At 51.4% G+C, this 15096-nt stretch overlaps 3 protein-coding genes across 3 annotated transcripts; 2 read left to right on the top strand and 1 right to left on the bottom strand.

The window, feature by feature from the left end:
• The first annotated feature begins 138 nt into the window (after nucleotides 1-138).
• On the top strand, nucleotides 139-5596 carry TGME49_293710 (Zn-finger in Ran binding protein and others domain-containing protein). Its single transcript, XM_002370132.2, has one exon. The coding sequence runs from the start codon at nucleotides 1811-1813 to the stop codon at nucleotides 3872-3874; it is 2064 nt and encodes a 687-aa protein (XP_002370173.2). The 5' UTR covers nucleotides 139-1810; the 3' UTR covers nucleotides 3875-5596.
• On the bottom strand, nucleotides 5508-11113 carry TGME49_293700 (WD domain, G-beta repeat-containing protein). The gene is made up of 6 exons (XM_002370131.2): nucleotides 9689-11113; nucleotides 8814-9070; nucleotides 8065-8257; nucleotides 7269-7674; nucleotides 6677-6939; nucleotides 5508-6158 (listed from the first exon to the last, which is right to left on the bottom strand). Exons 1-6 carry the CDS (start codon nucleotides 10007-10009, stop codon nucleotides 6117-6119), a joined length of 1482 nt encoding a protein of 493 aa, XP_002370172.1. The 5' UTR covers nucleotides 10010-11113; the 3' UTR covers nucleotides 5508-6116.
• Nucleotides 10655-14206, top strand: PRF (profilin PRF). The gene is made up of 3 exons (XM_018782204.1): nucleotides 10655-11576; nucleotides 12160-12378; nucleotides 12640-14206. Exons 1-3 carry the CDS (start codon nucleotides 11496-11498, stop codon nucleotides 12835-12837), a joined length of 498 nt encoding a protein of 165 aa, XP_018638612.1. The 5' UTR covers nucleotides 10655-11495; the 3' UTR covers nucleotides 12838-14206.
• Nucleotides 14207-15096: the final 890 nt, after the last annotated feature.

The following is a 15096-nucleotide window of genomic DNA, read 5'->3' as shown; positions in this document are numbered from 1 at the left end:
CCACCACCAAATGCTGCCGGCCGGCCGCTGCGCGCGTGGTCAACTTGCCTCGCTGTCCACCAACCTGAGGAGGCTCCGTCAAGGCGGTCGCAGCCCCTCTGGGCAGCGTGTACGAGAAGGACAAATGAGGCAAATATGTGAGGAATTTGTCTCACCCTCCGGCATAGTGGACTACTAGGGAGTGTAAATTTGCTCCACGAAGACCGACGTCGGGTGGCGGTCCGGCTGCACCATGCTTATACAGCTGAACGCCATTCTTCGGATGTTAGTCGTTCGTGAGGCCGGCTTTATGGAAGCAAGGACGGGCCGAGCAGGCGCAGCCGGGTCCCGTCCGAAAGTGCATGCCTGCCAGAAGGGTCGTGTTTGTCAAGTAAGCAGTGGGAAGTGATGAAATCGGGTGAAAACAAATTGTGTCGGCATTTCTGAAAACGAGAAAGTCGACTCCTGTGTCGGACTAGCGGTACTACAGGTTACCTGCCTCTGGAGACACGCCGAGGCCGGAGGGACGGAACGCCATCTATTTGTGTTGCGTGATGATTCTTTTCGCCCGGGGCATGGAATGGTTTTTTCTCCAAGTAAATATCGAGTTCTATGGGCATCGAGGCAATGGAAGTGTGACAGAAGGGTGGATGGCATTGCCGATCGCACTTCTTGTTTTGTCACCAGCGCACAGACGCGCGGGATGATGGGAAGGCGCCATTTTGCTGGCTGGTGCAGGTACGAGATAAATGACCCAAGCACGTCAGGCGTAACCCGTGGCTCTATCATTATTCCTCAAGTGGAAGTTGCACCTGCTGCATATTCCTTGATCAGCGTTCGTGTTGGGTTTGGAAAGACCGGGATCGGCCCTCTTTAATTTGGTGAATCTACATCCCTCAGTACCCGTCCCGCAGGCGCGCCCCGCACTTACTACACCGTAGGTGATTCTGAGTGGGTCTCCGTTCACCGATCTCGTATCCCTGGCCAGAAGACTAGGGAATAAAGTTGTCGTGTAGTTCGTGCCTGTTTTTTCTGGGCAAATTCGGTCGATTGTCGCGTTGTCTCTTCGACCGCAAATCCTGCGTTTGGACTGCAGCTCCATTGCAGTCCTCTTTCCGCGGGGGGAGAAAACCGTGCTTCGATTGTTGGCATTCTATTGTTCGTGGGCACAGGCGACGGCGCTGTCTTACCAACAGGTATATCACCGGTATAGCGTGCGCGACCGGCCGTTCAAACGGATATCTTAGGTCATCGTGCGCGTTACGTATGGTTGCAGCTGGAGCCTGTTCAGCGCAAGTGACTAGCATAGGGTCGTCCTTTCTGGTAGACCGTGGTTGCTCGTTTGCTAATGTTTGCTGCTTCTGAGCAAGAGTCTGGTACAAACAGCGTAATCGTGTGTTTCACAGCCTGTAACAGGTTTATGTTGTATGTGGTCGGTGTCGGGAAGCTTCTGGACTTGTGCCGATGCTGAAGTGGTACTCGAGTTATGCCAGCCGCTCATCCAGGTCCCTGTTAATTGTTATGCCTCCTTGTCGTGTGCGGAGCGTTATTTACAACGAATACACTGTGTAGGTTGCTGACCCTAAGTAACCCGTGGCAAGAGGGAAGGCTATACTTGTATTCGCGTCGGCAGTGCCCCCTCCTCCCCGCAGACCCCGTGTGATTGCCGCAAGCGTACTATGAACTCGGTGATCGTTGTTTCCGCGCCTCGTCTTGAAGTCTGTTGAAGACAGATAACCTTTTCCCAGCACAAGTGTGCCCGTTTATAGGTTCAGGTTCACCCTCCCTAGGAAACAGGCTCATTTCGTTCTGAAGTGAAATCCCGTCCAAAATGTCCCCAGAAGTGGCTGAGGAAGGTTATGGAGGGCGTTCTCAGGCCCCTGGTGCCACGGTGTTGGCAACAGTAAATTCTGAAAAAACCTCCGAGCATGCTCGACAGGAGGCAGAAAGTCCCGGCGACTTTTTATCAGGAATAAGCACACCACAGACGTTATCTGGAGCGCCATCGTTTCACCCCGCCCTTGGGGGCACCAGCGAAACGTGTATGGCTCCCTCTTCAGATAGTCGTGGTGACAGCGGGGTAGATCAACTGGAGCAGTCTTCGATGTTGTACGACAATTTGGCTATGAACTTGATTCCTCTTGCTATTTCGGCTGCATCTTCGGGCAATGACTCAGTTGGAGGTAACATTGGATCGACCAATACGTTTTCTGGGGCGAGTTCTAATGGATCTTCCCTGTTGAGAGATTCACCCATCGGCCTTGGATACGCAGGATTGCAGGATCTCACCTCCCTTATGATCCCGTCGCTGAACGGCACACCGGCCACCGTCGGTGGGACGGGTCCTTTCCATTCATCTGATGTGGTGGCTTCAGGTGCGGCGGGGACGAGCGGTCCCAGAAGCCAAACGCCGTGCATGCCTGGCACACCGCACGGTGGTTCCACGATGGCATTTCGAGGGAATGCCCGTGAACCACCACGTATGGGAGAGGGTGGCAACTGGAGGTGCAATAACTGCAGCAATATAAATTATCCCAGGCGTAGGGCTTGCAATAGATGCGGATGTGCTCGTAGCGCAGTAAATGATCTCCGAGTCGCCGAGTTTACACGACTCAAGGACGAGCTTCAGAGCATGGGTCTCGATTCTCACACTGCAAGCCAGGCAGCTGCAGCCCAACAGGCCGCTCAACAGCAGGGCCGTCTCCTCAGCTCCATGTTGGACTTACTTCGGTCGGATGATGTATTGCAACCAGGTGGCAATAGAGCTCATCAAGCACAAAACGATGCAAAACCCATGCAGTCGCACGGTTTACCACCAGTCAATACAAGAAGCGGGCTGTGTGGAAACTGGGGCTCAACGAACAGCACCGACGGCCTGCGACTTAGTGGTCCCAATTCATCCCAAGCTGCAGCAACGTCTGGGGGAGCCTTAGTTTCTCAGCTGATGCTCCTAAACAGCAGTATGGCGCCGATGAAGATAGGAACAGATTCTGCAGTCGGTGCCCCAACAGCTCAGCAACAAGGAGGGGCTGCTGGGTTGCCATCATCGTGTGGCTCAGGCGGTGCGACGCTGGTCACTTCGGTTTGTAACAGCGCAGCAAGGGTGGCTGGTGAACTGAGTGCTGCGTTTGATTTAAAGCCTGCAGCGACAGAGATACATGACGTGACGGGCCAGACACCCGGGCCCTCGTCACTCAGTTTTCGCGTGTCTGCCAGGGAAGCAGGATTCGGAATCAGTGAGGATGTCCCCGCAATCGTCCCTTCAGTGGTAGATGGGGAAGATGCTACTCAGTACACAACAGCACTTCAAGTCATGCTCCTCAAGGCAAAGGACGTAGCTGATGCTCTTGTTGTGTATTTTCAAGAGTTAGGGGATCCAGAACCGACCAGTAAAGCTGCGGATGTTCTCCGTACGGCTTTGGCAATGCTTGGCCACTCTCCTGATCCTCAAGCAAATGACTCGGCTGCAAGAGAGTCTAAAAATGATGTATCAGGGGTACCTTCGGCTTCCGCTAATTCAGGTATCCGGAGCAACAGTGGGAGTGTAAGAGGAATTGGAGGCCCGAATTTTTCCGCCCCAACAATGCTGGCTCACCCAGATGAGTTCAAAAATCCCAGTAGTTTTCTTAAAATATATGGTGATCCTTTGTGTGGCAGCGCGGAGCTGAGCAGTGGGAACTGCCAGAACCCTGTAAAAAATCACCATGGAAATTGGGTGTGCCGAAACTGCAAAAACGTGAATTTTCCTCGGCGTTTTCGTTGCAACAAATGTGGTGAAGTCCGTGACGCTGAAGGCGACCGAATTGTTGCAGAATACGCCAAACTCGTTCATCACCATCACCTAAAAGCATATAAGCACCTGGCGTCCAACCCCCAGGGTTGCTCTGGAGCATAGCAGTCTTCCAGCGTAACGAGAATAGTTATGGACCCCATTGGTGAGTGTGGCTGTCTGGCTAGTATAAAAAAATTCAAGGATGTCTTCCCTCGAGAGGGGCCAAGTTGTCAGGCACAATCGTGGCACAGTGAGTCAGTCTGTGCTTTTCGAGAGTGCCTGTCATCGCGTGGACGAGTCCAAACAGAATTACTCTTCAGGGAAGTACCTTGCACGAGGTACGAACGGAACTGGCGGGTGTTTCCAATTTATCTGATGGGCAATGCTAAAGAAGCAGCGGCGTAATTAGCCGCAGTAGAGGGGACGACGAATCACAGAAATCGTTGAAAGACTTTTTTTCCAGAAGCAAGAATCGTACTTGATGAGGGATGGTGTCCACAATTTTTGCGGCGTCTTTCGGATACGGTGAAATCAATGGATCAAAGCAGCGGGTCCATGTTACTGGCCAGAGGAAAGTCAAGTCGACTTTGTACGCTAATGTGAGGTCGAGTCGTTTATTTGTGTAACAACTCTGTACGCCCTTGTCCCGTGGATCTCGATTGGGCAAAAGTGGTCGTGTGAAAGGGCTGTTGTGGAGGCAGACGTCATTGTGTGGGAGATTGTTTTCGGTGTGGAGCAGTATTTTGTGCGGGTGTGGAATAGCATCCATTGAAATGTCGACCATCCCGAAGCACTGTGATTCCCTAGAAAGTGCGATTAGGGTCGTGGGTCCCCGATGCATCTAAGTCCTACAAATATTGATTATTCATTAATCCGTGGGCATCCGATAGCGCGAGCATACCCTGATAGCTGTCCGGTGACGCACTTCATAGCAGTCATAGGATTTGTCTCGAGGCTTATCCAACATGTCAGAGGGCAGATCGTGTGGCCCAGAAGGGTGCATCAAGGCGGAATTTTTTTGAGGCGTTGTTACCTAGTGGTATGCACGACTGTGCATTTGACGATCGGCAGCTAACCGAATGCATGAGGAACCGAGGTGTTATAAGAGATTATTCTCATTGTTCGTGTGTAGCATTCATTGTCTTCGTGTTTTGTGAGCGCCTCAGGCTGGCAGTTCTTTTGTTTGATGCAGCGGCCCTGCAGCCGTGAGGAGCGTTTCTTTGATCGACCTCAGGCATGTGGTGATGTTGCTGCCGCCTTGCAGTGTGCCACGATACAAGGGGATCGATGATGGGTGTTCTCGTTGCGTCGCATCAACCCATTCGGGGAAAGCACACTTAGAATCGGTTTCTAGCCGGATACCACGCCCAATCGTTGTGCAAGCGTAACGTGTTTTGAGCTTCTGGTGAGTACGAATGTGCTAGAATCTGGCTTGAAGCTACTTTTTCTGGGTTAGTGGTTGATCTCGGGTGGCAGGCGCTGTCACTATGCCATCGCCAAATGCCGGGGCACGTCATTTCACGCAGGACTAATATTCATGTGGGGGCGGAAATATTATATGTTTCTAAATAGGTTTTGCTCACCGCCTCAACGCTAAGTGGGTGACTCGGACTGTTTGGCCGTCGGGAAAAAAGTGCACAGAACTGCAGCCTGAACAAACCAGAGATTGCCCTGCGAAAACCCCCATGCTCTCCTCCATGTGGGGTCCGTCCTAGAACACGAGAAACCGCGCGCCCGTGCGTAGGTTGCTGGTTCACAATGAACTCGAAACAGCAAGTTGCTGTACAGACGGACAGTTTTCATTATTACAGTTGATTGCACGAAGTTCGGCCAAAATTTTTAAACTGTTGGTTATACGTTCGATGCGGTGAAACACCTAGATGCAGGGAGGACTACCACAAATTTATCCCTCGGCCTACGTTGAATACCGATTCCCAAAGTTAAAAACGTGATAGGCCCGAGGGACGCAAAAACCAGATGCTGCGCGATCCCTGAAAGCTGGATGCTCCAGGCCAGGTGCACGTAGTAATGGATGGTGCAGTTGGCAGCGTGCATCCGTGTACTTCGTGTGAAGCGCGGAAGCCCCGAGGCCAGAAAATCACGCGCGCACGTCACAAACGGTAAGTCGACCGGAAACGAAGAGCCGGTCTCCCTGGAGATGCATCCTTAAAATAAACCCAGCCATGAGGTAGTAAATACGCGCAGCAGTCGCTCTGCTCTGGAGGCTCACGCAGATCACTAATCCTTATTTGTTTGTAACGTTTTAGCAGCAGCCAACGAATGTTGCCTAGCGGCAGCAAATCACATACTCACGCAGCAACTTGGTTCGTCTACGGAGTGTCATGAGGTTCTGACGCCTCCTGCATTATGGCACCGCCTGCATTTCTTCCGTGCAGGGAACTCGTGACTGAAGACACACAAACAAGCAATAGCCACAGAGCGCAAGCAAGACATCAAATCAAGCCAGCACCTGCGAAGTCAAATTGCAGATTATGAGCCCCTGCTGCGCTCAGCAGAAAAAAAAGGATGCGTCGCTACCATCAACGTTGTGTGCAAATGCCCTCTGTTGAGTCCATCGCCATGTATCTAAGCCGAATATCAAGCTGCGCGAAATAGAAGCGTAAATGCAAGGCTTCGTTACTCTTTGGGGAATGGGCACGTGAATTTCATGATCGTGCACTATCCCTTATTCCCCGTCCTCTTCATATCACATCTTCTATGACAGGTGCTTAGCTTCCCTGACATGCACGGTTCGTCAGTGCTGCTGACACGAGTCCTGAGTGTGACTCACAGCGATACGCTTTTCATCGTGTGCTCTGCTAAGTATTGACATCTTCTCACACTATGTAACACGTTTCAGACGAGGTTCCATGCAAATCTGCCGCCAGTCGCACAGTCGAGTTCGCATTTAGTTCAGCAACTCACTTGAACAGCGTCAAAATAACGGAACCACGCACGCGGGCCTGTATGACGGCATCCGCGCCATGCCTGCTCCGCATGGGAGCAGTAAGGCGCTCTCCGCTGGCTGTGGCGCATTTGTCGCCGCATTGCGCCTCTGTCCAAGATACGGACTGTCCCAGTTTCACTCGGCTGAGCCAGGGCACGTCGCAGCGGCGCCAGAGGTGGAAGAACAAGAAGGTTACAATCAGTCGAGGTACTCAAAACGTGCATTCCCGTAAGCAGACCACCTGCATAAGTTGAAACGGACATCAAAAGTGTGTCCCCTTGTAAGCTAATTTATTTTCGAACGCTCCCCCTCTCTCTCTGCTCCTCTGAGTGTCAGACTCACATCCATACCACAACTACTTCCCACGTGTGATCAAGTTCCTGAACCTATTATACAAGTAAACCACTGTTTATGTGCCACTGCCTACCTACATTAACTTCGCCTTTCCGGACGCATGATATTGTTTCCAGCATCTGCATTGTTTTGCTTTACAGTTTCTTCCCAGTGTTAGTCCAAAACGGTGGTCTGAAATAACTTATGGTTTTCTCCTCACAAGGCATAGTAGCTTACCAACATGACTGATATGCTTAATGGTTGCGCCGGAGACAAGGTCCCAGAACCGAACGCCATCCGCTGCACAGCTGGCAAGTTTATTATCGCTCAGCAGTACACAACTGATCACGGCCCCAGTGTGACCCCTGAGGTGTCGCGTATGAGCAGTCGGCGCCTCACTGCAGGTTTCACTGCGATTCCCACCGAGGTCCTTCAGTGAGGATGCATCCGCCTGTGAATCAACATTTTGCTGGGAGGCTCCATCGGTGGTGGTCGTAGCGCTCAGAGGTAAAAGGTGAACGAGACCATCATCGCACGCCGCGCATATGACTGGTGCCGCTTCTAACGTATTCACAATCACGCAGCGACTTGGTGCTGGTAAAAGAAACGTTCCAAGGGGGCTGCCACTATGCTGACTCCACACCTGAACAATCACATAAAATATTCCGTTCATAAGATGCGTTTGAGAGGTAGTACGTCATGCCATGCTAGGCGGTACCTTTTTTTCCGTGCAAGGTCGCAGCCTCCATCATGCCCCATAAGCAAGCTTAAAGCGAATGCTTCGCCAACGCACGGTGGAAACGAGCCGTGGGGTGAGTGACGAAGCGCGCCAAAGTGCAAAAAACAAATACACCTGAGTTGTCCATCACCTTGTTTTTAGCATAACCTCATGATTCAAAATCACGGAAGAGACTACTGCTCCGACGTGTGAGCTAAAATAGTCGCTTATCTACGGAGCCAGTTAACGGCGGCAAGAATCAAGCTGCTCACAGAAAAGAAGAAATGAAGTGTTCCTTACAGCACTATAGCTTACCTTTATAGTGCGATCAAGCGCAGAGGACACTAGAGAGACGGCGCGAACTCCGGATACCTCTGATACGCGATAAGGAGCACACAGGGCAGTGACCGCCTGTGAGTGACCGGACCAACTCTGAGATACTGTCACAGCGCAGTCGGCGGTCTGCATCGCTTGTCCGTTCTCCGAATCTTTGCTTGTTGAAAGAATGCTGCATTAACCCACGGGAGAACAAAAGCGCTGCAACGATCATGTAAACACATCCTCTGAAAGGTGGAGCTTATTGTGTGCGCTCGGTACAGAACCTACTCGGCGGCTGTGTTTGTTGACGGTAAACATCGAAAGAGAGTACGTTCAGCTAGACTGCATAGGCACTACGCCTGTAGCGGCGCTTGACTATGTATACGCCCAGATACAAAGCTAACAATGGAAAACGCAGGATCCACGGTTCTGGCCTTCTGCCATCCGAAAACGTGTCGCCGGAAGTATCAGGTACCAATGGCTCCTACCTTCCTACCTGATTTGGTGTATGCAGAATGGATGATGACATCAGCCAGACATAGATCATTGATACTCTCACAAAACCCCTCCTTACCGGTCAGAACTGTGACACCGCTGAGCGCGAGGTAGCTCACTCATGTGGTACATGCCATTCGTCAGAAAGACCTAACAATATCCTACAGCTTTTTGGGAGTAGGTTTTGTTGCCTCAGTGTTGCTCCACCGATCAGACAGGTTCGCAAGGCCAAAGTAGCATTTCGCACTCACTCATATAAAGAGAACTGTTTAATGCTGCCGTCGGTCCCACCGCTGATGATTCTGTCTTCCTCAACAAGGAGTGCTGCGCATGCCCCGTAGTGGGCAGGCCAACACCTTCGAAGAAGCGACGCCCCTTCCGAAGACCTCACACGCAGCGCCGTCGTTGAAAGTGGCACCACGCCGGAGAGCTGCCAGCAGTACAGACAGCCAGTACGGCTGCCAGCGAACAGCAAACTTCCATTAGGATGGAACGCAAGTGTGGTCATCTGAACACAAATGATCCATTCCACACAGCAGTTTGAAGGATTATGGGAATCCTCTCTCTCATGAAACTAGCTTCTAGCAGCTTGCGCCTTCTATACATAGAGGACGACGGCACAGCGCGGGTAATACTATCTTTTTACAACGCAATAAAGCACATCTCAGTTCACTCGTGAGCAATCTACACCCACACAGACGATTCACTCCATCCCCGCCTCTCCCCAATTCAGTATTATGAGCCCAAGTTGATATGGCTGCTGGATCTCATTTATAAGCATTCCCCTCAGTCCTCAGCCACTCCTACCCGGAACTCGCAGAAACAGGTCTTTATGCTTTTAAGCGCATGGCACTACGTCATTCTGTGTCTGGAATTTGACACACGGAAAAGCGGATGTAATCAAAAGAGACGTGAAAAGAGACCACTAAAGTGAAGAGCATGATAATCGTGCCGCTTGTATGCCAATGCGGGTGCCGAATATATGCTAGACACAACTATACTTAATGGGAGGCCTCTGCTTTCCTCGAGTCTGCTCTACCATGAGGACAAACGAGTTTCAGAGGTCTAAGTATGCGTACAACCTCCAATCTTTTCAGCGATCAAGTAAACATGAGACAATTCTCACCACTTCTGGGGTTGCGACTTGATACGCAATGGCCTCCTTTTTGATATCCCAAAAGGCCACCAGAGCTTTTTGTTGCTGAGCAGCAGCGATGTATCGTGGAACAGAACCAATACCAGCAACCGCGGCACCAATGAAAGTAGGTCTTCCTGTTTGGATCCCGCTTTGTACTCCCGCTCCCTCGCCGGCCCCAGTAAGCCTCTGTTGTATGACACCGCGGATGCTATCGACGACTTGCAGGGACTGTGGCTGGATCAACAGCAAACGGTCGTACGTGGGAAGCTGGCAGTGGTCGCCGCGTTCTTCTGTATACCGGATATCCATGTTGCCGGAACATCTCACGTCTTCGCGTATCGCGGCCACCAGACGGGTTATCTAGCCCCTCTCGGAGCTGGTCATCGACTCAGGTACTTCAAGTGTATTGTTGAGTTGGAGAGAGCAGCAGCCCAATCCACAAACGCTATTTGCACATTCAGAGTAGCTTTTCAGGGTCGACCATGCCCTCAAACAGCACGGAGGCGTCGCGTACGCCGTTCGGCATCGACCCACTGGTAACAGGGGGCGTCACCACGTGAAACAAAGAAAAAAGGCAGGACAATAGACGAAGTGGAGCCTCAACTGAGGTCATCCGCTTCCTTTTACCTTCATTTCGAACGCCAGGAAACAGAGCTTCAACCTACTAGAGTCTACGCGTCGGCATGGATCAGTGTCCGTGTGGGCGCGCCCCGGAATGGACGAATCTCAATCAGTAATGCAAGGGGGACGCCATTTTTAAAAAGCCCAGCAATGGCGCCGTTACCAGGAGATCTAGCAACTTCCTTCGGCTCTGGACGCAGAGCTTTAATTTGTGAGCATATTGTTGGACTTCACATCTGTCACCCTGCATATGGTATTGTGTGCCCGCTTCCAACCAAACACTGCATGCTCCAGCGAGCACTGTACCACTGTGTCCTGCTGTTTGGATACAGTTGCTTCTTACTACGATTTTCTCTATCGTTCTCCATTATCTATCATGTTTTGTTCCCAACATTTCGTTGTCCTCAATCGTGACTGCCATGACACAGTCATAGTAGGGTTCTGTTTTACCTTCATCCAGACCGTGTTGCTGTCGCGCACGCGGCGCGTGCGGCTTCTGCTCTGTGAGTGCCGGCTACGCTGGAACTGTTTGAAGCTCGGTTGCTTCGTGTAGGGCGTGTAGAATGTGTCCACCAGGAAGCTACATTTGCGATTGAAACAAAGGAGAGAAGTCTGCATGTCATCTACTGTGTAGCCTTCTGGTATGGCACGTCCGTCTTAGCGGGTGGATACGTGTTTCCACCTTTCCACCTGGATCCCAAATAGATGGTGCGGTAATTTCGCCCCCGGGAGATACGATGGAAGCAGCCGTAATGGCTGCGCTGCAACAGCGCCCTTCCCTACATGCGGTGATCGGCACGCCGCGGCCTCCTTTTACTGGTGGTGGCCGCGCGCTCTTCTTCCACGCCCTGTCAACAGTGGGTTAGCAGCTCCCCAGCTCGGCCACCAAGCTCGGCTCACGAAACGCGCCCTGCATCGGACCCTCGGTACGCGTGACGGTTTTAAGGCAGGGGATGCGCACGCTTGCGCTGGATGCTGCTCCTGGCCAGCGCGTGCTGATCGCGGGAGTGGTGGTGATGCGGCAGCGACAGTGTGTGTGCCTCGGTGTGAGAAAGGTGGGTAGCCCGTTGTGTGAGCCGTTACTTGCATTATTTTCTTTCCTCCCAGGTCATCGGCTACATCTTATAGAATTCTTTTTCGCTTCTTTCGCGGCTTGTTTCCATTCTTTTCCAAGATGTCCGACTGGGACCCTGTTGTCAAGGAGTGGCTTGTTGACACAGGCTACTGCTGCGCAGGCGGCATCGCCAACGTAAGCGTGCTTCGCAGTTTTCGGGAAATACAACGAGGCCGGCTAGACGTTTAGAAGTTCCGGTACAGTTTGCTCGTGTAAAGTTTCTATCCGGTTACCAATCGTTATAGAAAGGCGGCAGAAAAAGTCGGAGGTCTCAGCGTAGCTGTACTAATGCGCATCTCAATCAATGCCGCATCCCCTTTGGCTGCTCAACAGCGGATTGTGTCGCTCCGCGGCGTCTACTTTCTTTGTTGGTTCTAGCCGTGCCTACAAATGTTTGACTGTCATCCTTCTATGGATGAGAATCCTTTGTGACGCCTTGCATTCTTTCAGTGTTAGAATCCGCTAATAGGTAGTAGTAATTGTCGCTCGCCTCTGAAGCCTGAGGGAGAAGTGCCCTCCCGCAGAGGTAATAACTAGGCTCCTGAAACATGATTAGCTGTTCGTGTCTCAGCGCGGCGGCGTATGATTTTTGTGCTTTACCATTTCCTTGCGTCTACTGTGTTATACTCCCTCCGGAGTCCCCGGATCATAGTATGGTCACGTAATCGAGCCAGCAGCTCTGTATGCGAATGTACTTGGTCTCTCTGTTGCGCTCGACTCTTAGGCGGAGGACGGTGTTGTGTTCGCCGCGGCGGCTGATGATGATGACGGATGGTCCAAGCTGTACAAGGATGATCATGAGGAGGACACTATCGGAGAGGATGGCAACGCGTGCGGCAAGGTGTCGATCAACGAGGCCTCCACGATCAAAGCTGCAGTTGACGATGGCAGTGCCCCTAACGGTGTTTGGATTGGCGGCCAGAAGTACAAGGTTGTCCGACCTGTAAGTATCATATCTCGCAAGGGGTCGCACTGCGTGAGAAAGCAGCTCGGATCGGGAAGATCTGTCAGGACATACAGTGCTCCGTGTGCTTGGTCCTCAACCGTCAAAAATTGTTTGTTTCTTCTTTTTTTGTATCTATCACGTCGATCTTACTAGCAGAAATTACCGCCGAGGGAACAAAGTTGATGCAAAGATAAGGCGGTTTTTTGTCTCCAGTATCCAAGTGGTTGCATTTGTCAATGTTATCTATTTTCTCTGCAGGAGAAAGGATTCGAGTACAACGACTGCACCTTCGACATCACCATGTGTGCACGGTCCAAGGGTGGCGCGCACTTGATCAAGACCCCGAATGGCTCTATCGTCATTGCCCTTTACGATGAGGAGAAGGAACAGGACAAGGGAAACAGCAGGACTTCGGCATTGGCCTTTGCCGAGTATCTTCACCAGTCTGGGTACTAACTTGTCTGCTTTGTTTGTAACGGAACTTGAGCGTGGTAATCGTCCAGAATTAGCGATTTTGAAGACCGTGTCTATTGTGGGTGACGCACTATCGACCTTCGGAAGTGCTTTCGTATGTTGAGCATCTCTTTCAGCCCCTGGTGGCTCAACTCTTTGCCTGCGACCTGTTCCGTAAGCATGTCGTTGCTCAGATCCCCTCTGAGAGTGCCAGAACTCTTTGCGCGGTCACCGCAGATTCTTCATTTGAGTGAGATGTGCCACGGCACTCATATTAGGTGCAGCAGCGAATTCGTTATTAACGATGTACGCAAGTGCTAGGGATGCATCCTCGGCTCGGTTTCATACACCGTTTTGTTTTTCGGGCACGCAGCAAAGAACATATCCAAAAGGGCGAAGGCAAACGAACTACGGTTCCGAGTTTTTTTAGGCTTATAGTGCTAGTTCTGAGGCAAACCCAATCAGTCAGTACACCCGGCGGTGAAAAGGCGATTTAGGTCCAATTGTATGCCAATACAAGGGTGTTAGTCACTCATGACCCCGTTGGCGGTCCATGTGTTAAAGTGAGTTGGCGATGGTTGCAGCTTCTGCCTTTGTCAGTCCACCCCCTCATGGGTCGCTTCGGCTCATCAGTGCCTCTCCAGAATGCTTAAATCTCAGAATCCTTAACCGCCAACGGTTATGTTGATCCAAACTGGATAGCGCTGCTGTAGTACGGATAGACACTCGATGCAGGTAGATTGATCTTACCCTGACGAGAGAAAGTGTGTGTCTCCGAATCACGTGTTTCCAACCGGTTATGACCCTAGCTCCAGAAAGTGTTTCTGTCGAAGTATCTCACAAAAGCGTAGGTGGTACGCTTGAGTATCGCAGCAGTGATCTAGATTGGGGTCGCCTGTGTAACGCAATCAGTCTCTTTTTTGAGCTTTCGTCTACCGCGCCGTGACGTTAGCTCGCCTCGTGTCCGTCTTGCATGGGGTTTTCCACGAACCATGATTCCTTGCAAGAATCAGGCGCCGCGTAGCTTGAATGGGGTAGTATATTGCTCAACGTTTTTTGTGCTCCCGCAATGGCAAGAAGACGTGATGCCTCGTTAGGGGGGCAGCGCCGCGCGCCTTCGCTTTGACATATGTCGTGTCGAATTTGCGTATTGGCGATGTTACACAGCCACAATGCGATGAGGGCTCAGTCGTGGTCTTGCATGCCTCTGGGCAGGCCATTTGAAGGTGAGTACTTTCCAGCTTATGAGAAGGCTAGGGACCCGCCTGATACCCTATGTTCGTAGTGCGCAATCTTTGGCTGCAGGAAAAGGCCACAGTTCAGGTCGTGAATGTGGGCAGATAACGTCAACTCTCAATCTGAAGGATACACGTCTCACCGTCACGCATGTACACCTCGATTTGGAGGTTCAGAGGTACTTCAAGAGAAAGCAGCGCTCTTTCCTCATTATGTAGCTTTCCTAGAACCAGAACAGTAGTGTGATGAGTGGTCCGAAGTGCCGCCATTCTTTTTGAGCGATGTCGAAGACGAACGAAATGAAGTCGCATTAGAAATGAGTAAGTTGAGAACATCTAAGCGTAGAAGTGGCCATTGGAACAGAACAGCGTTTCTGTTGTGCGGATATGTGAATCTCGGTTCGGCTATCAAATGCCACTAGGAGTTTTCCACCAGGTTGTTATTTCGTTTGCAATGGAGGCATGCGATGACTCAATGCACAACTTGCTTTTGCACGATACCAAGCGGCATACCCTCTCTATCTGAGTCATGCGCGGTCGTCAGTTGCGTTTCCTGTGTGAAAATGCATGTCAATCATCGAGGCTGCTTCTTCGCGAGGAAGTTGGTTTGAGTAGGGCACATTTTCCAGAGCACTATTATCAAAGGAACTTGTCCAGACACTGACGCAAATACTTTCACTCTATCCGTACACGAGAGGAGGAAGCTTCACAGGCAAGAGATAGACACGTTGCCAAAGTCAGTTCCGACACTCAGGATTTTTTCTCAGTTTGTCAGCGGCAAATCGGCGCTGTAGATCTGATGACGCGAGGAGCGTATGGAACATCTAGTGGTTTTCACAGTTGCAGCACCTGCAGATAAGGTAGGATCGAAGAACGCCGGGAGGGCAAATCGCCGAGTCCGCCTCACCTGCGTACGCCAGTAGTGACGTCTGAAGACCTACAGAAATATCGTGGGGACGCAAAGCACTGTTTAAAATCGCGAAAATGCGTCATTGGCTCACAATTTCCCGGTTCCAGGGACGCAGCT

Source organism: Toxoplasma gondii, chromosome Ia (genome assembly GCF_000006565.2).
Source record: "Toxoplasma gondii ME49 chromosome Ia, whole genome shotgun sequence".
Lineage (NCBI taxonomy): Eukaryota > Apicomplexa > Conoidasida > Eucoccidiorida > Sarcocystidae > Toxoplasma > Toxoplasma gondii.
The sequence above is the reverse complement of the archived record's forward strand: the minus strand, read 5'-3'. Positions and strand labels throughout refer to the sequence as shown.